This window comes from Oncorhynchus gorbuscha, linkage group LG05, assembly GCF_021184085.1.
Source record: "Oncorhynchus gorbuscha isolate QuinsamMale2020 ecotype Even-year linkage group LG05, OgorEven_v1.0, whole genome shotgun sequence".
In the NCBI taxonomy this organism is placed as follows: Eukaryota; Metazoa; Chordata; class Actinopteri; order Salmoniformes; family Salmonidae; genus Oncorhynchus; species Oncorhynchus gorbuscha.
In genome coordinates, this window is record NC_060177.1 from 62,719,927 (window position 1) to 62,744,235 (window position 24,309).

The 24,309-nt window shown below is 44.1% G+C and overlaps 1 protein-coding gene across 2 annotated transcripts in view; it reads right to left on the minus strand.

The window, feature by feature from the left end:
* Positions 1 to 370: 370 nt before the first annotated feature.
* Positions 371 to 24,309, minus strand: part of LOC124036263 (protein turtle homolog A-like) — a 37,084-nt gene continuing 13,145 nt past the window's right edge. The window contains exons 4-22 of one of the 2 annotated variants that reach the window (XM_046350588.1): positions 14,729 to 14,875; positions 13,846 to 13,997; positions 13,620 to 13,737; positions 11,352 to 11,493; positions 10,695 to 10,840; positions 10,441 to 10,583; positions 10,197 to 10,337; positions 8,693 to 8,809; positions 8,440 to 8,590; positions 8,214 to 8,325; positions 7,937 to 8,112; positions 7,587 to 7,825; positions 7,328 to 7,412; positions 6,898 to 7,068; positions 6,133 to 6,169; positions 2,283 to 5,864; positions 1,957 to 2,126; positions 1,613 to 1,822; positions 371 to 1,336 (exon numbers count right to left, since the gene is read on the minus strand). In XM_046350588.1, coding sequence (XP_046206544.1) covers positions 1,629 to 1,822; positions 1,957 to 2,126; positions 2,283 to 5,864; positions 6,133 to 6,169; positions 6,898 to 7,068; positions 7,328 to 7,412; positions 7,587 to 7,825; positions 7,937 to 8,112; positions 8,214 to 8,325; positions 8,440 to 8,590; positions 8,693 to 8,809; positions 10,197 to 10,337; positions 10,441 to 10,583; positions 10,695 to 10,840; positions 11,352 to 11,493; positions 13,620 to 13,737; positions 13,846 to 13,997; positions 14,729 to 14,875 — 6,023 coding nt within the window. In that variant the 3' untranslated portion in view covers positions 371 to 1,336; positions 1,613 to 1,628. The remainder of the gene's footprint in view (positions 1,337 to 1,612; positions 1,823 to 1,956; positions 2,127 to 2,282; positions 5,865 to 6,132; positions 6,170 to 6,897; positions 7,069 to 7,327; positions 7,413 to 7,586; positions 7,826 to 7,936; positions 8,113 to 8,213; positions 8,326 to 8,439; positions 8,591 to 8,692; positions 8,810 to 10,196; positions 10,338 to 10,440; positions 10,584 to 10,694; positions 10,841 to 11,351; positions 11,494 to 13,619; positions 13,738 to 13,845; positions 13,998 to 14,728; positions 14,876 to 24,309) is intronic. The other variant, XM_046350589.1, reaches the window with a different exon arrangement.

Consider the following 24,309-nt stretch of genomic DNA (forward strand, 5'->3'; position numbering starts at 1 on the left):
ATCAGTTGTTAGTTAAATATTATATTTTACAATCGAGGTATAGCACGCATTACGCCTCCTACCCTAGCGCCGATTGGCAGGAGAGAAAGAGTGGTCTTGGGTCTCATCAAACAGCCTAAACTCCAACATATAAGAGAGGAGGAACAAACTGTGCTGAATTCCCGTCTGAGAAGAGTGGTGCTGTAGGACACAACATAATAATCACAAATTATGCTGCCCTCAATTTTGAACCCAGTTCACTGAATGGTGACCTCGTGTAAAGTCTGGAATAAGTAAAGGTGTAAAGTCTGAAATGAACATGGGTGCAGACTGGATAGTTCAGGACACTGTTCAAGACTTTTCAATGTCAAATCATAATGTCACATTCTGGTACATTCAGAATAAAACAATTTATTCAATACAAAAATAAAAACGACAATGACAACAACCATATGAGCAGATATTGAAAAAACATCCAGTTTGTACAAAACATCAAACTTATTTGTAAAAATGCCAATGCACTCCAAATGTACAGATGTACAAATGCTCCTTAAGTATAATACATGCTTCAATTCTTTCCTTTTATGAAATTGTATAAGAAATATCTCTCTTGGTTACTGTAAAACAGTTCCATTATAAAGTACAGTTTTTTATTAAATAACAAATGTCAGGACACAATGTTGGATATAAAATGTACAACACTAAATGGAGACTTCTTATTCCAGCAGAATTCAGCTTAATGGAGTATATTCACAGTGTGCTTTTCACATCAATAATGTGAACTTGCATGTAAGCATTGTTGCATATCAAAACTCATGTTAACAAATATACAATCATGTTCAATAATGCTTGTAGTACAAAATATGACATGCATGATGATGACATACATGATGATGACATACATGATGATGACATACATGATGATGACATACATGATGATGACATACATGATGATGACATACATTATACACAGTACTTAATCTCAAGCCGTATTGTTATTCTTGAATTCCAATCATTTAATATAGGCTTAGTTTGGGAATAATGTTCAACCATAATTGTGAATGGTGAACTACCATTTTTTGGGGGGACAAAGGTAAAGCAAAGATGATACACAACCTGTCCCTGTCATGGACAACTTTATAACATATTTTTCATATGATCAAGCATATCCTGTCTCTTTCAGTTGGTTACACATTTGACAGTGTTCCGTCCACAGAGGATCCAGTTGGATAGTGGAGGATTTGGATTTTAAGGTGTTGCATGAAGCTTCAAAAAAGATATCAAGCATACATCCAGGACCACAGTACTGTCAGTTCTCTGCATCTGAGTAACTATTTGGTTCCTTTCTTTGACATATCTGAAATACAAAATGTTAAAAACCGTTAAACACATTCCCTGGACAAACAATATAAGATTCAGAAAGACAAACATCAAAATACTGTGAGATATTAGGATTCCATTAGCTAGTATAAATCGGTGCTTTGCTTAAAGAAATACAGTGTTCTAAAATAAACAGAAAAAGTGAACGCACAATTTCACAACAGATGGATGAAAACTAGCAGGGATAGAGGCAGGCAGTGAGAGGTCAAAGAGAAGGTGAGGGGGTAACAGTAGCAGGCAGAGAGGAACGGACCAGGGTGGGCAGGCAGTTAGAGCAGTGCTGAGTTGGAGTCAGAGTCTGTGGCAGGAGGGAGGCAGGGATCACTGGTGCAGGAGGATCCCTGAGAGCGCCTGTACTCTTGGTACTCCAGGCGGAGTGCATTGAAGCGCGCCTCACTTAGGGAGCGGGTGTATTGGCAGTGAGGTAGGTTGGAAACTGGTGGACTGACTGAGGGAGGAGGGCCTGAGGGGCAGGATCGAGAGGAACAGCATGGAATGGGAAGAATCATGGGTACAACTCACATCACCACAACCACAACAAAAGGCACATGATATGATACATTCAGTGTGGTGAATAATAAAATACAATTGTCTTACCTTTCCTGTAGAGGTCCTGAAGGCCAGCCACAGAAAGGACTCGATCATGCCTGCCCTGGCCCCTGCCCTTCCCTACCCCCGCCTGTGGCTTCATGGCCTCCAGGACTTCCAAATCCACACAGACATCAGCAGAATCCCACTCATAACTCTCATCTACTGATGTGTTCCTTCTAATGACAAACACACAAAACAAGTAGTCAGAGTCAGACATACAGGGGACAATAGCAATAATTTAACAGTAAATCAATTACATTTTGGCAATATCCTCAATTTCTTCAGCTGTGAAGACACCTGTGTGTGATGTTGGACTGGTGCGGTAGTTTCACCTTTTTTTTCTCCACTCACGTAGATCCATCTCAGCTCTGTGTCTCTGTGTCTCACTTTCCTCTGTTGTCTCCGGGGAGCTGAGAAGGATGGGAGTGATAGAGAGGGACTGACGGAGGAGGCCAACGCTACCTCTCCCACTGCTCTGACTGGCATAACTGGCCCTCCATTCTTCCCTGTTGTCGCTCATCTCTGCCTCAGCTCCTGCCCCCTTCCCTGTCCCTCTCTCTGCCTCTCTATGACTGTCTACATCCCTGGCTGGGAAAGGGTCACCATGGTAGGGTGAAGGCCAGCTATACATCCGGGGCAGGTTGGGCCTCGGTTGGCCCCTCTTGGACTCCATCGGTCTGGGGTAGTCTCCCCTCATGCCTTGTCTGGGTGTGTACTGGTCTGGTCTGGGTGGGTACTGGTCTAGTCTGGGTAGGTACTGGTCTAGTCTAGGTAGGTACTGGGGTATTGAGGAGTTCATAGAGACATATCTTTGCTCTACAGACCTCAGAGCATCCTGATATGTGATAGGCGATGTGGTGGCATCAGGATAAGCACTGGCCTGTCTACACCGATCTGATAAGTCTAGTCTAACAGAGACTGGGGGTTGTCTTGGTGGGTACATGGAGGGGCTGAGGTAGGTATAGGAAGAGCTGGCTAGGGATCTGTCATACTGAAGCCTCTCCAAGGATCTGTCAGCATTCAGAGGCTTCTCCAAGCTTCCTACACTCGGCTGTCTAAACTGGACCCCGTCCCGCCACGAGGGGTCTGGTCTGGAAAAGGAGGATGCAGGGGTGCGTCCTAAACTATACGATTTGACCCGGACGTCTGGGTTTGGGAACTCATCCCAGTAACATTTCTCTGAGACATAAGTCCTTGGTCTTTCAAAATGCTCCCATTTCTGTGACCCTAAGCTGATGGACTTTTTTATGAATGGACGAGGCTGTCCCATGCCTGAAAGAGTTCTGCAGGGCCCAATGCTCAGAGATTTCTTGATGAACGGTGCAGGGTGTTGATAGATCCTAGAGGCTATTTTATTAGTCCCGTTGCCCTGAGAATGAAGTCTTTGGAATTGTTCTGAAGCTGACTCTGGTTTCCCTGCAAAAGTATTAGTGTGTTTAAACACAACTTCTGCCATGCTTTTAGCTGCACTAGCCAACGTCTGGGCTGGACTTAAACCAATTCTCGTTGGTGGTCTCTCTGAGCCTGTTGTCTTTTGACTAATAAGTGGTTGTGACTGCTCATAATAACGATAATTCCCTGTGTATTCTGACCCGGGTACTAGTTTTTTGGACCTGTCTGGAATCGCAGCACTGTGGCTTGAATCTCTTGCTTGCACTTGCAGAGAGTATCTATAGTCTGGCTTCTCAGTTGCCTTTGAAGTTCCTGCTGTACCAACAAAGTGTCTGTTTTCTAAAAAAGAAACTGTGTTTTGGCTTGAACTTTTCTCTAGCTTCTCCTGCACATGAACATCCCAGTTTTTTGGAACCACGTCTGGCTTACCTTCCAGAGAAGTGTCTGTCTGTGGCTCTACGCTTTTGCAAGCAGTGTCTGTGAGTTCAGATTCATCCCCAGGGTTGTCCACACTCATCTCAATGAAACCCGGGAGGCTCAAATACTCCAGAATTGCACTTGTTTGTAGTGGGGACATTTTGGGTGCCTGGGTTGCCGGCTTATTCTTGAAAGACTCTGTTATTCTAGCAGCAGAGAACTGGGACTGATCGCTCTCACACGCTTCCAGAAGAGTTAAGGGGGAAATTTGACTGGGGCTGTCACTAAAAAGAGCCCTATCACTCCTTCTGGAGCGTGCCCTGACACCCTCTCTCTCCTGCTCAGGATTTGACAGTGAACTCTGAGGGTCATCCCTAATTTGATCACCTCTCACTTTCCCTTTGGCCCCTGCTTTGTGGAGCAAGGTAGAGTAACCATATCGCAAGGTAGAGCAACCAGAGGGAATTTGATTTAATCTCTCCCTATCATCCATTGTCTCTGTTCCCTCAGACAGACTATATGGTGCAGTGCCTGGGTATGGCTGGCCAGAACCTGTGGCCCTCACTCGCTCTGCTGAAACAGATCTTTCAGCTGTTGGCTCCAGATGCTGTGTACCATAAGCAAAGGACGATCTTGGTTTTAAGTCACCTCCCCCTGGCTGTTTTGTCTCCCTCCAGCCCTCCTCAACCATAGACCTTCTACGATACATGTCCTGCTCTCTTTCTACAGTTCTGTCAGGACTCCTTGACCTGGCTCTGCCTACGTTTCTGTCTGTTCCTTGACTGATAGGTGGTCTTTCTGAGGTAGTGGAGAGCTGAGATGGAGAGGTGCATTGAGTGACTGGGCAGCGTGAGCAGTCCACATGTAGTGAGTCCTCCATGGACAGCCCAGCATGACGTTGGTGAGGATGTTGGGATCTTGACGTGGTGCTCTCTAAGGGCCTCTGCACTGAAACAAGGCTGCTGATGGAGGTGACTGGGCTGATGTCCCATTGGATGTAGGAGGAAGGGAGCCGGTCCATTGGGCTGCTGGTGTTCCCAAAGTAGCAGGCCCTCCTATAGTCCGACAGCTGATGGGTCTGCCCGGACGCCCGGTGGGCTTTGGGACGTAAGGTAATGTCCTGTGGCTTCCATATAGGATCCTCAGCCCCTGAACTGCCCAGTTCTCTGTTAGGGCTTGTTGCCTTTTCAAGCTGGTTCTCCTCTTTCTCCCGCTCCCTTTCCCTCTGGCTGGCAGTATAGTTATCCAGCTCCCTTTCCATCATCTCCCTCTCTTTGGCCAGCTGCCGACAATTTCTGAGGTTATCCTGCTTTTGTTCACTTATGTCAATCTGTGAGACCAGTGTGCTGGCGTTAGTCAGCTGGCTCTCTCTATCCATGGGTTGGTAATCTGCTAGGTGATGCCTGTCCATCTCCAGCAGTCTGGCTGTCCTGCCCAGGCTGGGGAAGATGTCCTCTGGGTGCCCAGATCGGTATCTTTTCAGGGAGTCACAGACTCTCTTCTCACTCCTATCGGAGTGGAAACTGGCTCTCTCCAGCAGAGCTTCTGAGAAGCCCTGCTCGTCATCAGAGTAGAAGCAGCCGTGACGGGAGAAGTTCCTGGCCATTGCCCTCACTCTGCCCGGGGAGGCAGGGGGCTTGCTGAGTTCTGTAACCTCCACTGTCAGGGGGGAGTCCTTTCTCTCTCCCCTCTCAGAGCTCAGACTGCTAGACTTCGGAGAGTCTCTGAATGATGTCCGGTTGCTCCCTGTGCCGCTGTCTCCCCTATTGTTTTGGGTTTGTAGGAAGACTGTCTTCATGTTGGAAAGAGTAGGCGCCTCTGGCAGGGGTTGGACAATGAAACGTCCATCTGGGCCTCTTAAGATGTACTCCAGAGCAGAGGGTGAGGGGGCCTTACCTCCCAGGTGGCTCTCAAAGAGGGTGTAATGTGGTGGGGGAGTAGAGCTGGACAGGAGCTGCCTGCGCTGGTCCTGGTACTCTCCACGGCTGCCTTTATTGAAGGAGGAACGATCAGCCTGGGAAGACGAGGAGTTGGGGAAGAAAGACAGGGGAGGACAAAACTTGATCTTCAGGACGCTGTCGGGGCTGACAGAAGGCGAGCGAGCTCTGAGGAAGAGAAGAGTCATAAAGGAGGAGAGATGAGTTAAACAGTACAGGTTAATACATTATTACATTATTGTCTCAAGCTTAGAAGAACCATATGTAAGGATGCATTCAGTGGATACAAATAGTTATGTTTGTTATTAGTAGCAGATCAAATAAATACACATTAATTTGCAATGATTCTCCAAAAAATGCACAAGAATGAAACATGGGTTGGTGAGAAGACGGCCAATGCAATGAGGAAAACATGCTGGTAAGGATGGGAACTTACTCTGGAGAAAGACTCTTCTGGAAGGCAGAGGGTTGATCTGAAAATGCGGGGAAGGGTGAAAAGGTCAAACAATGGCACATGTAAAATAAACAAATAGATGGGATGAAAAGGAACGCTGTCAACTGAAATACACTGAGTATACATTTCACCGGGGCATGGACTCTACAAGGTGTTGAAACCGTTCCACAGGGATGCTGGCCCATGTTGACTTCAATGCTTCCCACAGTTGTGTCAAGTTGGCTGAATGTCCTTTGGGCGGCGGACCATTCTTGATACACACGGGAAACTGTATAGTGTGGTAAAACCCAGCAGCATTGCAGTTCTTGACACAAACCAGTGTGCCTGTCACCTGCTACCATACCCCGTTCAAAGGTGCTTAAATATTTTGTCTTGCCCATTCACCCTCTGAATGGCACACACACAATCCATGTCTCAATTGTCTCAAGCTTAAAAATCCTTCTTCTTCCTTCCCTTCATCTACACTGATTGAAGTGGATGTAAGTGACATCAATAAGGGATCATAGCTTTCACCTGGTCAGTCTGTCATTGGAAGAGCAGGTGTCCTTAATATTTGTATACTCAGTGTAGATTAGCATGCATAGGAACCACTTGACAGTTACAAAGAGTTGATCCAGTCACCAAGGCGTTGGAACTCCAGCTGAGTAGGCTTTGAAAATACTCTCTTAAAGATAACCTCTAATAAAACAAAAGCTTGAAATTCTCTGTTTTAGTATCAGAAAAATGTTAGGATGCAACAGTCTTTACCATCTCTCCTCTTCCTGTGCCGATGGGCTCTTCTGTGACTCATAACACAGGCTGTCACCAAGGAGAGGATGATTGCCACGAACAGGAAGCACACTCCACCCAACACACCAGCCAATAGGGGCTCAGGGACAAACTCCAAGACGCCTGGCTGGACAGGGTACATCTCCATCCCTGCAACCATACCAGGCACAGTGTCTGAGTAATGCATTACCAACAGCGTAGACATCCATGCTTTTGGCTAACAATGGGAAATACCTACGCAATACATTTATCAACATAACGACAAGTGTCATGACCATTGATTATTATCAAGCACAATTGATATACCTGCTACATAATGTTTAGGACTGTTTAGTCTAGGCTTTATGAACCCAAACAGTGTTTCTATCATGCAGTTGATCACAGCTGGCTGTACAGTGATGATACTAACCTGTGGTGTTCACATTGACAGACTCGCTGGGCTCACTCAGTAGTTTGTTACTGCGAGACATCAATCTCAGATCATAAATGCAGTCCTGAGAGGGGAGAAGGACAAGTGTTCAGTAGACACAATTCTGGGCAACGTATCTGAAAACACATTAGAGCTTGGAGGTCATAGCCTTCAGATTACAGTTCATTACACCTCATTTATCAAATAGTCAGTGTCTTCATTCATTCTGCCAAGGTCCAAAATGATCATCGCCTCTCACCCTCAGTAATCCTTGCACCAGTAGTTCACTCTGGTTGGTCTTCACAGCACTGTTGAGAATGACCCATTGGCCTCTGTCCCTCCGAGCCTGGAGGACATACCCCGTGAGTAGTGTGGCCTGAGACTCAGGAGGATACCACTGCAGGACAATCCCCAGCACTGTCCGATTGGCTGACAGGAACAAGGGAGGGTTGAGAGTTGGTAGACTGGTCACCACTGTCGGTGGATATGTTGGCAGGGCTGTGGAGGTGAGACAAGATAAGATCAGACTTGTACTTACAGTAAAAATTTAGATAAATGTCCAATACAGACAAATTAAAGAGTACTTTGTCAGTTAAAATCTGTACTGACCCTGCGTCCTGACAGAGGTAATTTCACTGAAGGGTCCAGAGCCCAGTTTGTTCTGAGAAAGGACACTGAACTGGTAGCTGGTGCCAGCCAGCAGCCCTGTCACCAACAAGTGAGACTTGGAAGTGGGCACAGAGATAGATCCCCACTCATGTTTCCCTCTGGAGGTCTGCTTGACCCTGGGGGAAAAAGGGAGGAACAGAGAGATTCAACCACCATGTTCCAGAGAGCAGTGTTGAGTTGAGTCTCATTCGGATAAACATTGAGATGAGTTACTAACCAGACAGTAAACTTCTGGGTGTATCCTCCATCAAAGCCAGGTTCCCAGGACACATTGGCCTGGTTCATCCCAGTACTGACTGATACAGATGAGGCAGCATGAGGGCTGGTGCCTGGGAGAAAGATGAGGAGAACAATGAGAATAGACCAGCGGAACTGTACGTAAATATAGTATAGCATGTCTTGTACCATGTTGTACCATGTTGCTCCATGCAGATGGCACTCACCCAGCACCAAGACCACAGTGGCAGTGCCAACGGTGGCCACACGGTTGGTGGCAAGGCACTCCCAGCCCCCCTGATGATCTTTGCTGAGAGGCTTCAAGAGGAGGGAGCCATTGGACAGAACAGTGTACGGGGAGCGAGGAATGGGACCAACCTACAAATGAAAGGGACAACATGTAGAGATTAGCGTAAGTAGAGAGAGAGAGGGCTATGATGTCTGGGGTTCCTTCAGCAATGTCTATCAGGGACACCTCACCTTGCTCCAGGTGATATTGGGAGAGGGGTTTCCATCAGCTTCACAGGGGATGACCAGCTCCCCGCCCACCTCCTGCAGGTACTCAGCACGAGGGGACACCGAGAATGAGGGTGGGTCCTGCAGAAGGAGAGAGTTTTAAGTCCATATACTCTCAGAAATGTTTTCCCTGGGGTACAAAAATATCAAAATACGCATAACCTTCAGAGGTACATATGCAGTATACCAAACATTAGGAACACCTTCCTAATATTGAGTTCCCCCTTTGCTCTCAGAACAGCCTCAATTCGTCAGGGCATGCACTCTACAAGGTGTCGAAAGCGTTCCACAGGGATGCTGGCCCATGTTGACTTCAATGCTTCCCACAGTTGTGTCAAGTTGGCTGGATGTGCTTTTGGTGGTGGACCATTCTTAACATACACGTGAAACTGTTGAGCGTGAAAAAGGGAGCAGTGCTGCAGTTCTTGACACAAACCGATGCGTCTGGCACCTATTACAATACCTGGTTCAAAGGCACTTCATCTGATGCAGCACTCCACACTTAACCAGCATAACTACCACAGCATTCTGCAGCGATATGCCATCCCATCTAATTTGCGCTTAGTGGGACTATCAATTGTTTTTCAACAGGTCAATGACCCAACACACCTCCAGGCTGTGTAAGGGCTATTTGACCAAGAAGGAGAGTGATGGAGTGCTGCATCAGATGACCCGGCCTCCACAATCACCCGACCTCAACACAATTGGTTTGGGATTAGTTGGACCGCAGAGTGAAGGAAAAGCAGCCAACAAGTGCTCAGCATATGTGGGAACACCTTCAAGAGTGTTGGGAAAGCATTCCAGGTGAAGCTGGTTAAGAGAATGCCAAGAGTGTGCAAAGCTGTCATCAAGGCAAAGGGTTTTAAGAATCTGAAATATAAAATATATTTGGATTTGTTTAACTTTTTTGGTTACTACAAGATTCCATATGTGCTATTTCATAGTTTTGATGTCTTCACTATTATTCTACAATGCAGAAGATAGTAAAAATAAAGAAAAACCCTGGAATAAGTAGGTGTGTCCAATCTTTTGACTGGTACTGTATATATATTTCCTGAGCTTTCTTATATCTCCTAGATATAGGACAGACATGTCAAACCCTTACTGCTTATGATAGATGTTTTACTGTCTTTTTGCCATTTCTGAATGTGTTATTCAATTCAATGGCTTAGTAGTAAAGGCCACTTTCGAAATTGTATCAAATCGTTTTTAAATATATTTGTTTTATAAATCTAAATCAAATAGCTAAATAATCCACCTTCTTAAAACAATTCCATGTGTTAGCTTAGTAGTACGAACAGGAAGGATACAACTATGTACCTATAACTAATGGTACCTTACAGGGTACCTACAGTGACAAGCGTTTGTAACCCTTTAAGTACAATTCAGGAACCTTTTTTTGCGTACACATTTACAGGTAGCACTGTAATCCATAACTAGGGAACAGAGGCCTGGGGTACAGCCTTACCTGCAGGATAACCTTAGTGGGTTCAGACTGACCCATGGTCCCGTAGCTGTTATAGGCAGTACAGGTGTACATACCCACTGCATTGTCATTAGCTGTAGCTATAAACACAGAGCCTTCGGCGTTCACCAACCAGCCAGGGAACTGAGCAGGCAAAGACAGAAGGAGAAAAAACAAATATGAATTACAACAGAGATTAATGGTGGATATACTGTGTGATAGGATTCATGTTGCCCTGATTGCCTACATTGTCAAGGTTTAAATTGTTCCCATCTTTGGTCCAGTTGACAAAGATCATGGGGGGCTCAGCCTGGACTGGGCAGAAGATGACTCCTCCCATGCCCGTAGGTAGATACGTCTCCCTGGGCATCCGGCCCACCCTGGCAGGGTCTAAGAGAGACAGAGGAAGTAGATATAGTAAGTCACTCTCCCAGAGATGGACTAAAACACACAAGCCAGGAAATCAAAGCATGCATAGCCATAGTCAACCACAATTCTTACGTTTGACTTTGAGGTGTGCTGAGGCAGAGGGTGAGGTCATCAGCCCATTGGTTGGTATACAGGTGTAATTCCCAGTGTCCTCTGGGACAAGACTAGGGATGAGGAGTGTGCCGTCCACTAGGATCTTCACACGTGTCTTAAGATACCTGAGGACAAAACACACACATCACAACCCGGCCTTGAGTTAGTATCTTCTTAGTTGCATTATGCACCACTGTCTAGGGATTACCTGTGGTGACAATGCTACTACCGGTATTTAACTGACTTAGTAACAATCCAATTAACCTGAATTGTAGTGCCAATGGCTTTGTAAGATCACATGGAATCAATGCTTGAAAACATAAATGCACAACATAAGAAAAAAGGGTTCCAAAAGTTATTCAGCTGTCCCCAAATGAGAACCCGTTTTGGTTTCAGGCAGAACACTTTTGGGTTCTATGTAGAACCCTCTGTTGAAATGGTTCTACCTAGAACCAAAAGGGTTCTAGCTGGAAGCAAAAAGTGTTCTTCAAAGGGTTTTCCTATGGGGACAGGCAAAGAACCCTTTAAGAACCTAGACAGCACCTTTTTTCTAAAGAGTGCAGTATGATTCTCACATATCCCTGTAGCTACTATAGTTTGTGTTATTTGTGTGTGTTTGTGTTGTAGTCAACTCACTCGATATGGTAGACATTCTGTCCCTGTTTCCACCACTCATAGGTGAGGTTGGAGGGATAGGCCTCAGCTTGGCACTGCAGAACTGCATCCTGGGATATGTTGAGGGTGGTGTCCTCTGGGGCGATAATGATGAGTGGAGGACCTATTTTCAATTTGAGAGATTTTCAGTTACTGCATGTGCTATTATCTGGCTGTAAAACAAGTGATTCAACTGATTAACCTTAATGATACAGTTATTCTCGTGCCAAATAACAGCTTCACAATCAGATCACGATTTGATGTGACAAGGGCAGTGCATTTATAGACCATACACCACTAGATGGCAGTATGACAGTAGCTCTGATCTGCACTCTATTACCTATTAGAGAGATTCCCGCATTTGTTTTTCTGTTGCTCATTAAAGGACAAATCCACTCAAAGACTATCTTCTGGTCTGTTTTCATTAGTCCACTGTTGATACAGTCCCAAAATGTTTTGCATGTCAGCAGTTTTCAAGAATTTGGACGTTCAAAAAGCAAAGTGTCACTTGCCACATCATCATATGATGCAAAACGCATCATCGTGATGATGTGGCAAGTTACATTTTTGTCGCCTTCACGTGCTCTTCGGAACTAAGAAACTCAGACATTTCTGACTTGGCAACTGGTTTAAAATAATCAATTGTACATATTTTAAAGTTAACTGCCTTGTTCAGGGACATATTTTTACCATGTCAGCTCAGGGATTCAAACCAGCAACCTTTCAGTTACTTGCCCAACGCTCTAACCACTAGGCTACCTGCCGCTATAACTGCTACATTGCAACTGTGTTGCAGTTATACACAAGTCGCCTACACGTAGCTGTCTTTTGGGCACCCGAGTGGCGCAGCAGTCTAAGGCATTGCATCTCAGCACTAGAGGCGTCACTACAGACCCTGGTTCATTTCCAGGCTGTATCACAAATAGCCTGGAAACGGAGTCCCATAGGGCGGCACATAATTGGCCCAGAGTCGTCCGGGTTAGGGTTTGGCCGGGGTAGGCCGTCATTGTAAATAAGAATTTGTTCTTAACTGACTTACCTAGAACAAAAATCTAGTTGGAAATGTTTCCGCGTTCTGACTAGTACGTGAATACGGCATTAGCTTCTTGAAAATCCTATATCTTGAAAACTTGACTGCTGACATGCTAAACATTTTGGGACTATATCAACAGTGGACTAATTTAAAAAAAAATGAATATTTTTCCTTTAAGAAAAAACTAAGATTAGAGTCTTGGGGTGTGGTTCGATGTGGCTGTTATATTCACTTTATCATACCCTGGCAGTTAGAGTTGTTTTTCCCTCTTGAGGCACGGTAACAACAAAACAGCCACTACCACCTCCTCAAAATAGTCAGAATTAATCTCAAATTAATCAAGAAATCTGTCTATTTTACATCTAGCTAAGGTGTTTGGTGCAGTATTTCTCAAGTAAACATTTTTGCATGAAAAACTAGTCTATAACCAGAGTGTGCATCTGTCCGGCAGTGTTTCATAGCGTATCATGTTAAAAAACAGGTCGTGACCTTGGGACTATAAGGTTTTATCTACGCAAAGTATAGTTCTGAGATATTGAGCATCCCAGTTTTCACATCCCAGATCTCAGAACAGTTTTGTAGTGAATGCTTCTTTCATAACCCATTAAGGTCCTCACCATAAAGGTACCTAGAGTGCAGAGTATCAAAATCCTGAAACATTTTAGTGGGTTGCAAAAGCAGATAAAACCGTATGGCTCTGAAATGTCAATCTGGGTTTGGCCATAATGTTCTATCTGACACTTCTGAATTAGACATGTTCTGTTTTTAAGAAAACTCTTATTTTCATACATAAATGATAGAATAACACGATTTTACCAAGATAGAGTCAGAAAACATCAAATACATTAATACATGTATTATGATCATCTGACCAACTACTGTCATCACTGAACAACGATGTGACAACATCATTTACTTTAAGATTTTTGACAGTGTTGTTTTTTTTGTTTGCGTGTCATTATTGCTGATTAGACTAGCCTAGACCATACTTAGAGTGAGATGGCAAAGACATACAGTATGTTTTGATTGGTCCATCTGTATTTGTTCAGGCTTGTTATTGGATTGCAGATAGAACATTGGGTTTATGCTGATATAACTTTTTGATAGCGGTTAATAGCGTTGGGTCAGTAACCGAAAGGTTGCGCTAACTGAGCTGAAGTGTCAGCAGAGGGAAGACCTTTCTGCCTCTCCCAGATGGTTTAAAAATAGTCACTGACCTTTGACCTGCAGCTGGGTAGTATGGGTCAGATTCCCTTCCGAGTTGGACACCTGACATTTATACATTCCTGATGTCTCTCTGGTGACGGTGACCAAAGACAAGGTGCCATTGAGCACCTGAGCGAGAGAGAGAGTGAGAGAGAGATTGGAGATGCTTTAAATCATAACCAACAACTTCATCCAACAACAGCAAACATGGTTTTATTTTTTTATTTTTTTACATACCTCCATCTTTTCATGTTTCTCAATTGGGGTCTCATCTTTATGCCAGATAACAGTTGGTCGAGGATTGCCATGAGCACCACAGCTGAGGGCCAGGGAATCCCCTTGCAAGACTTCTACAAAGGTAGGCGGAGTCTTGATAAACACAGGTGGGGCTGTAATAGAGGAACAATTGATGATCTTTAAACAAATATATCACAATTAGCTAGCTAATTAATTAACTAATGTGTAACAATTAGATAACTAATGGCAAACTATGAATTCTGTTATTGCTACATCTGTAAGCTAGTCATGGCCTTTGTGCATTACTTGGATGTAACACAATACTTGCCCTGATGATATCCTATTTGATGAATGAAGGAGGCAGGAGACAAATGGAAAGAAAGAAAGGTAGAGGTAGATAGTAAATTGGAGTGGCATGTGTTTTGACATGAGTGTGGATGGGAAAGACAGAATAGGAAAAGGAGAGAAGGAGAGAGTGACAGTAGGGGAGAGATGATCCAGGACTGCAACACAAACTGCAACACAAATCACTGTTTTCCCTTTAGCCTCCACTATCCTGGTGAGGTCACATGCACTCTGTCTACGTCCCCTGTGGCTCCTAACAGACACTCCTGTGTCAACGTCATCCCACAGTGAACAGCAGAACCAGACAAGGACGAGACGTGAGCACTGTGTAAAACACTGAGCATTATGCAACAACAGCTCACACACCGCAATAAGACTCCATATGAAGATAAACAGGAGAGGGACTGTCATGCTCCAGCCTCATGCTGAGGATATTTTAAAGGGAAAACATTGATGGTTGTAAGCAGCTGGAGGATTTCCTGTCCTGTAAGCGCTAGTCCAGTTCCTCTGACTGCCACAGAGTCCCACTGAGCTGCACCTGTGATGGAGAGAAAGGTCCAGGAGCCGTTGCGGAACTCGTCTGTGGTGCGGTCCAGGAGCAGGATGCGACACTCGAACCAGCCCTCGTCCTCCAGGCTCAGCTCCTCCACCAGCAGCGAGGCCCCCCGGGTCAGAGACACACGGCCTGGGCACAGAGAGAGACAGGGAGCCACCAGGGTCAGAACACACAACCAGACTATCAGAGTCAGCACATGCAGACAGAGGGCTTACCAAGCAGAGGACACTGGCATCCAGTGTCACAAAAGGCCACAGTCAAAGTCCAACCTCTTGGGTTTTCAGCTCGGTTCAAGAGGACATTAACTATGCTGTCCCATAACGTTTGCTGTTAGTATCAAATATTCAATTATGCATTACATCCATTCTCAAAGAGGTTTGGACTCAGGGCTTTTTGGTCTGCTGAATGGAATGAGAAGAATGGCAGGGAGATAATAGAATTTCAAGAGAAGCCAGAGACCTTGGGTTTGGGGAAGTGCAAACACATGATTCACTTGTGACAAGTAAAGCAAGATTATAGTTGAGGAAGCTTTACTATGTTATTTAGACCTCCTGTTGTTTACAATAGGAAGAGTGCAGAAGGCAGGTTGGTACCAAGATCAACATATAGAGAGAAGCTCCTATCAATGTCAAAATGTCAAGATTTCTTATGAAATGTACCACCTGTTTGTGTTTATCGTGGAGGAGCATATGGCAGAGAGAAACAAACACTGGAGAGCGGAAGACACCCCACGTCTCTCTATTTCTCACTCGCACCCCTCTCTTTTTCTTTCAACTTTGAAACATGATCTCGTGGTTGCCTGGTGACTGAAGCCTGGTTTTCAGGGTACCCAGCCTTTTATTCTGTCTCTCAATTATTATTTTTTTTCTCCCAAATGCAGAGGATGTGTATAGTACAGTACATCAGGGGAAAACACATGCACTTAGCAGGCAACTGTCAAGCAGTTTGAAAATAAACAGAGCAGTTACAGAGAAACCTCATGCATCCCCCTCATGAGAACAAAACAAATGTAGGACCTACCCAATCAGTTACCCATAACTGTAATAACGTGTGTAGCTTTATATGAGCAGAGGAGAAAGTGCATGGCTTCCAAAAACAGGAAATAGACTTAAGGTTAGGGGAAGGGTTAGCTAACATGCTAAGTTGCAAAGTTGCTAATCAGCTAAAATGCTAATGTTGTCTGTAATGAAATTTGAACACGCAACCTTTGGGTTGCTAGATGTTCGCGTTATACACCCATTCACCCTGATCAACCACCCTACTTCCATTTTTGCCTGACCATACTAAACATAACATATCATACTAATTTGAGTGTCCTGGATGTTCATTTACTATGTTACTTCTTGTCTATGAGACCAGGCTGAGCAATAGTATAGGGAAATTATCAGACCAAAGGTAAGGACACAACAGTTCACCTGACACAAGACTGAATCCAAAAGTTACACTTGATTTTATGTACTTTTCACAGCATTTGTCAATGATGAAATCTGAAAATACTCTAGATACATTCAGTAACATAATACAAATATTAATTGTACTTTTGGAGTAGGTGAAAGATAAGAAAAAACAATTACGAGGGTTTGAGTGAAAGGTCTAACTGGTGTCTCCAAGTGGCCACACCCCTCTGCACAGTTCTTAAGTCATTTCACTGCACTTTTATGACTCAATGAAAGAGCCTTCAACTATAAGGTAAAGACATTTGAATGAATTTAGTAATTTAAGCTAGCACACTTGTAGTTTTTTATTTGGAAAACAGCCCTGTGTCGCCATCATTAACACTGTTGTTGTTTACGCAATCCAAAAATGTTCCATTATAAATCGCAATCTGGGTCAGGTGGGCATCATGTTCTATTGCCAACATGGCTAGCTAAGTTATAAAATACGATCTTACAGTGTTAGGCTTTCAAAATGCACTTCAGAGAAACATAGTCTCATTCTGTTCAGGATAACCCAGGGTATAACGCATGTCATCCTGTAACTAACAGACTCATTCTGTACAGGATAACCCAGGGTATAACCATGTCATCCTGTAACTAACAGACTCATTCTGTTCAGGATAACCCAGGGTATAACGACTCATGTCATCCTGTAACTAACAGACTCATTCTGTTCAGGATAACCATGTCATCCTGTAACTAACAGGTTCAGGATAACAGGGCATGTCATCCTGTAACTAACAGACTCATTCTGTTCAGGATAACCCAGGGTATATGTCATCCGCATGTCATCCTGTAACTAACAGACTCATTCTGTTCAGGATAACCCAGGGTATAACCGCATGTCATCCTGTAACTAACAGACTCATTCTGTTCAGGGTATAACGCATGTCAGGATAACCCAGGGTATAACGCATGTCATCCTGTAACTAACAGACTCATTCTGTTCAGGATAACCCAGGGTATAACCGCATGTCATCCTGTAACTAACAGACTCATTCTGTTCAGGATAACCCAGGGTATAACGCATGTCATCCTGTAACTAACAGACTCATTCTGTTCAGGATAACCCAGGGTATAACGCATGTCATCCTTAACTAACTGTGGATGTCATCCTGTAACTCATAACCCTAACAGACTCATTCTGTTCAGATAACCCAGGGTATAACGCATGTAACTAACAGACTCATTCTGTTCAGGATAACCCAGGGTATAACGCATGTCATCCTGTAACTAACAGACTCATTCTGTTCAGGATAACCCAGGGTATAACGCATGTCATCCTGTAACTAACAGACTCATTCTGTTCAGGATAACCCAGGGTATAACGCATGTCATCCTGTAACTAACAGACTCATTCTGTTCAGGATAACCCAGGGTATAAATGTCATCCTGTAACTAACAGACTCATTCTGTTCAGGATAACCCAGGGTATAACGCATGTCATCCTGTAACTAACAGACTCATAACATGTCATCCTGTCCTTGTAATTCTGTTCGGATAACCCAGGGTATAAATGTCATCCTAACAGACTCATTCTGTTCAGGATCAGAACACATTGACTTCTCTCAATTTACAGCATTTCCCTCACTCAGACAATAACAAATGTGCAAAAGTAGCCCAATTAGCGGAAGGGATGGGGGCATCTTCTTGTCGGGTGCGGTGCTCAAATTACAGCTGTCAGTCAAAAACCACACAGCGCTGTGATGCGGAGAACCTAAGCTCTGATATCATGTATAGCATGTTACTCTACAACCACTGCATTCCAACTTAGGCGCTTATCAATGACAAAAATCTGCCACTTTCAACCCGTATATGGGATGACAGTGGCTGTGAGTGGAAAGGGCGACACATATTTTTCAAGGTGAAAAAGTTGAACCAATTAACCCTGACAAGGAATATGATTAGGTCTGATAAATGCTTAGGCTTTATGGGCCTCTGTAGTAAGCAATTATAATAGTTAACCAATCAAACTCTAGAGCCTACAGAATCTGGATAAAAGACTGTAGGCACCTTGTACACTAAATCCTATGATTGACAACACAATGTGTAAAAAGCCCCTATTTGAAACCTGGTCTGTTCATTGAATAACAATGAGAATAGAAACGGAGTAGCACCCTCATCATTGAATCTTTTCACCACACAATCTTGTAGTTCAGCTACTGCGGTCATCTCTCCAGGGTGTTGTATGACAGAGATTTATTGAATTTATGTCAACCTTAAAATGATGCCAAAACACGTCAGAGGAAAACCCAATAGCAACCCTATTCAGCTTTCCAGGATGTTTTCCCTTCAGACAGCAGTGAACAGAGGTAGCCTTGTGATTAATTATGCACCCACAGGGTGCAGGGTGAAACACCACACTGTGTTTAAAAAGGAATTACAGTGACTAACAATTGACCCCACATTCCTGGCTGGGGCTGTTGCTTTGGTTAATAGTAAGGTTTGCTTGCCGAGGTAGGGATTGACCTGCTTAAACACAGACCCAACCCTTACTGGGCGGAGTTCAGTTTGTGCTTCCATAAAAAGGTCCCTTTAATCCCAGGTCAGTGTTACCAGGAGAACTGACAGAGCACTCAGAGAGAGGAAATGTGTGCTGAAATGATAACAGGTGTATGAAAGACTTCATCCACTGGCTGATATCTCAAACTGAGGGATCCTCCCTGAGCTGCCTATTTCCTATGTAGGCTTTTCCCCAAACAGCAATAAAATGTATTCTACACCTAGTGAGTGAACTGGAGGAAAATCACTTTCATGTGCAACACCACACAGACTCTCTCTCACACCACATCCCTGTGTGGCTAAATATTGCGGGATATTTTAAGTTCATTAAGATTTCCAGCACCTCTAAGAATGATTAAGAAACAAACACAAACCATGGAATTTGTAATGGTTAATTAAATCCAAATGCATGTGAGTGCTAGTGTGTAGTGCCAACTGGCTTACCAATGGGGAATTTCTCATTTACCATCAAACATTTAACCATTTCTTGCTCCCCTCCTGCCTGTCCATCACTACAAAGGGACTGCAACCCCCCTTCCCACACCACCCCTCGTAATTCTCTCAGGTTACCATAGTGATGAAACCAAGAATACCCCAGGCTGGGCGTTTAGATTTGAATTCAGTTGCTGTAGCAACGGGGAGCGACGGCGGCAAAACACAGGGAAGGGAGGGTCGATCACAGGGGTTTGTGCCTGGGATTTGAAAGAGGACACGTGGAAGAAAGCATGTTTGTATTTAAAGATGGGTAAATGGCTTGTGACTGATAAAACAGTATGACATGGAGAGAGAGTGAGAGGAAAAAGAGAGTGAGAGAGAGAAAAGCTTGTTTTCGTTTGAATATGTGGTCAGACAATAGTCCTTGACTTAGAGTGACAAATGCAGTTCAATTTGAATTTTAATATTTATTTTCTAGCCATGGTTAAAATTGCTTCCATTCATAAAAAAACTATTAGGATAAGATACAAATAAATATGTGCCCTGTCAATGATTGCTTTTGTTAAGATGGACAGACAGGTCTCTATCACATTATTTAAAATGTGTTCCAAATTTAAACTGTCGAGAATTTCCAATCCATCCCAACTCAAAACAAAAATATGGGGATCTGAATACTCATCAAAGATGACCAAGTATTGATCAAAACAGTTAAGTGTCCCATCGCTGCATTCCACAAGGAATACAATGAGAGGTTATGAAGAGGTTATGGAGGGAATTTTGATCAATAATTCACCGACTGCTACCAATGAGTGAGAGACCTCTATGACCTCAGTGAGCCTGCAACACTCCAGCAGAGACATTGATCACTCCCCCTTCGTCTGCATTAGCACAATGTCTAGAGGTCCTATACACTAGTCTTTATTCAACACAGAGGCAGAGAAACAATAGCTGCTGCTTTCTCCTGTCTGTTCTCCTTACTCTTTTTCCACTCCCAGATATCACATGATGGCTCCATTCTACCTTAAAAATGAGCTGCTATTCTGGCTGGTGTGCAGTGAAGGGTGCAAAATGGAAACACTATAATCCACCCGCATCTCTAAAACGTACCACCTTCTTCACATTAGCCAGAGTCAGGTTCTCCCCCACTGGGTGGCAGGTTAAAAATCACTCAGCTCTTTCTGAGCTACACCGCTCACTGCACTGCCAGAGAACTGCCTAGCCTGTACTCTGACAACCGTTTTTATGTAACCATGGCCTGGGGCCTTTAATATACAAGGACTCTCTCTGTGGTGTACTGCATTGTGTTTAAAATCACTGTGCTCCCCATGCTTACTTCATTGAAACTAGTGTTAAAATCATATTCATTTTACCCACATAATTCCAGTGACCTTGCAGTGCTAGCTGTGCCACTAGATATTCTGGGTTCGAGTCCAGGCTCTGTCGCAGCTGCCCACAACTGGAAGACCCACGGGGCGGCGCACAATTGGCCCAGCGTCGTCGGGGTTAGGGGAGGGTTTGGCCGGCAGGGATGTCCTTGTCCCATCGCGCACTAGTGACTACTTTGGCGGTCCGGGCGCAGTGCACGCTGACACGGTCGCCATGTGTACTGAGTTTCCTCCGTGCAGCTGGCTCCCGAGTAAAGTGGGCATTGTGTCAAGAAGCAGTGCAGCTTGGTTGGGTTGTGTTTCGGGGGAAGCATGGCTCACAACCTTTGCCTCTCCCGAGTCCGTTACGGGATTTGCAGCGATGAAACAAGACTGTAACTACCAATTGGATACCATGAAATTGGGGAGAAAAAAGGGTCAAAAAAATCGTATTAACAAAAAAATGGAATGTTGTAATGCGCGGAGATAAACAGAATTTCATATGCTACAATCACAGTGGCACCTATGGAGGAAGACAGATCATTCTGAGAGGCCTCAGTTCTGTTGTTCTTTGTCAGTTCCGTATGTGGCAGAGGTGCATTGTGGGACGTGTTTTGATTTGAATACAATCATAAGTCTGGGGCTGGACCCCAGCCCCTGGCAGCCCACCCCTCCCTTCCTCCAAAATGTCTTTCTTCAATCCTCCTCTCCCCTAATCACTTTAACCCTCTTATGAATAGCTCTTTGTCAAACGATTACAGGTAACTCTGTCCCTCACTCTCTGTCCGACTGCGTTAACCCCTGCTCACATGTTCAAGCCACTGCTTGACACATCCAAACTTCAGCACTCAGACAACTCGGCCAACTTCAGCATGACCTGCCATTGCCTGAATCAAGAGAACATGCAATCTAGTCAACCATGGTCTGTGACAGAGCACGAAAGCATGTCAGTGTGTCATCGCTGTTTTTAACAACACTGTATTAGACACTTACTAAAACATGACTTAGAAATCATGAGTATATGTTCATGCACATGTGAGTTCTCTCATAATCCCTTCTGTATTCCACACATGATGTGCTGGTAAATGATTCACAGTTAGTAAAACATGACTTAGAAATCACCATGTGTATATGTTCATGCACATGTGAGTTCTCTCATAATCCCTTCTGTATTCCACACATGATGTGCTGGTAAATGATTCACAGTTAGTAAAACATGACTTAGAAATCACCATGTGTATATATGTTCATGCACATGTGAGTTCTCTCATAATCCCTTCTGTATTCCACACATGATGTGCTGGTAAATGATTCACAGTTAGTAAAACATGACTTAGAAATCACCATGTGTATATGTTCATGCACATGTGAGTTCTCTCATAATCCCTTCTGTATTCCACACATGATGTGTTGGTAAATGATTCACAGTTAGATTGACTTTCCAAATTATATGCAGCATTTTTGGGGGCTCATTCAGGCAAGTACAACTCTTTACTTGCAAACTAACATGATGCATCAGTTTAAACCTTTTTAAGTGAATTCTACATAATAAATCAAGCCTTTCAGCGGTGTGTAATAACACACATGTTAAGTTTAACTTATAGCCCTATCCTCAGGTCTCAGGTCTGGGATAAGGTAGAACATCCCAGGAAGTGTTTGGGCCTTAGAGAAGGCTTTCATACAAAAGCTCCCAGGCAGCACAATACTGGGTCTGATCTCTTTCCCCCTGCTCTGATCCCAGTCCCATGGGACACACCTACAGCGTTGTGAGATGAAGAAACAGAGCCTTTGTCTTGATGGACCACCTCAGAGCTGGAGAACATGCCACAACCTCACTTTACCCCAACCTACATGGACAAATGACCTCGACTAACCTGTACCCCCGCACATTGACTCGGTACCGGTACCCCCTGTACATAGCCTCATTATTGTTATTTTATTGTGTTCCTTATTTTTATCTTTTATTTTTACTTTAGTTTATTTAGTCAATATTTTCTTAACTCTATTTTCTTAAAACGGCATTGTTGGTCAATTAAGGGCTTGTAAGTAAGCATTTCACGGTAAGGTTTACACCTGTTGTATTTGGCACATGTGACAAATAACATTTGATTTGATGAGCTCCACGGATCCAGCCTGCTTTCTTCTCTTATTGTGTCACTGTTTGGCAAACGTCTCCCTGGTCCAGTTTCAGCAGAAATGCAGGCTGCAGCTGGATCATGTGGATCGGCGTCAGCTGCCACCTATGTTCTGGTTTAGGTGGTCAAATACGGTTATGTTTACTAATGAAAATGTAAATTCCAAATAAGATTTGTGTTGGAACAAGGCTCATTTATTGAGGTTCTTTAATGTGTGTATTTGTAAAAAGGTGAAACAAAGCTATGACACCCCCAGCGTTTAGGGCTCACACTGAGACCAAGTAATGGGGGCCTGCTGGGCTGAGTCGGGGGTTTTTGCTGCTGTCGTTCAACCCCCTCCACACTGTCTCCACTCATTTACTTCAGCAGAGAGGACACAATTGATCTGCCCTTTTTTAGAGTAAGTGCCTCTGACAGGGCATCCAGTGCAGGGAGACTCACAGGCCAGCTTGGACTAAACATTTCCTCAACAAGCACAACTCGAACAGACTTCACCAGTCAAGTTGACTGCACTTTCAGTCACTATTTATTTGTCTGTTCCTCTGTTTTGTCAGGTGATTGATGTTCAGTCCTCCAGGGTATGTTTAGAAAATAGACACGGAGGAAGAAGGATGTGGTACTGGGAAGCCTCCTTCAAAAGGGTTTCTGATTCCCTCCAGAAATAAGAGATTTGCAGAGCAGCCTGCACAAGTAATCTGTCTGTGTTTCAGAGGGATTGGCTTCTAATGGGGTCAACAGAAGAACATTACTCTGTTGCACAGACACAGACATAGACACAGCAAGCACTCCTCAAGCACTCACTGTCATCAGAAATACACCTGATATCCTCCCGGAACAACTGGACATTAAATGCATGGCAATATTATGTCCTCATCCAAGATAATGCTTCCTCTCATTCTTGCATGTGACATTTTTAGGTTGGGGGATGGCATCAGGGCAAGATTGCACATGAGAGACAGAGATGACAGAACAGTCTTATAGGCTCTAAATAAGGTTTAACAACAGTGAGTAATTTCTTCCCCTTACTAAAAAGTTGTTCTTGTTTGTCCCTGAGCATAGACTGCTTGAGACAAAGACCAGGAAGTGGTTGTGTTTCATACTGTCTAGTGAGATGGGGCTGTGGTTAAATCCCAAAACATTTTAATTTGAGGGTAGAATATATTAGATCTGCAGTGCTGATACGCTTCACATGTTGCCATCTGCCTCCAGAGGAAGGGGAGCTGAGGGGATATGAGGCAGACAGGGGTTAAGCGGAGCCCAGACACACAGAGAGGGAGAATATCCCTCATCAAAGCTAAGTAACAAACCGTTAGACTGTTGTTGCATATTTTCTGTTGGTTTTACCCCCATAGATTCAGTGATGAATTCTGTGTCATGGAGCATCACATGACAGCCCTAAAACAACAACACTGTTAATGGCCTATCTATGGGTGGGTCAGACAGACTGCCAGACATCTGTTGGCCAGTGCTCTCCAGGCCATTCCTGAGTGGTCAGAGTCTGGTGTTTGTCCAGTGCATGCCAGGGTCCATTTGATCTTCAGTGTGATAGCTGAATGTATCTAGTGATTGTTTTCAAATGCAAACAAACTCTAGGTGGACTTGAAAAGCTTCCTGCCAGTTCAGTGACCTAGATGAGAGGGTATGGGATTTTGGAGTATTGGCATGGGCTCTGTCAGAGGACGTGGGGTGGG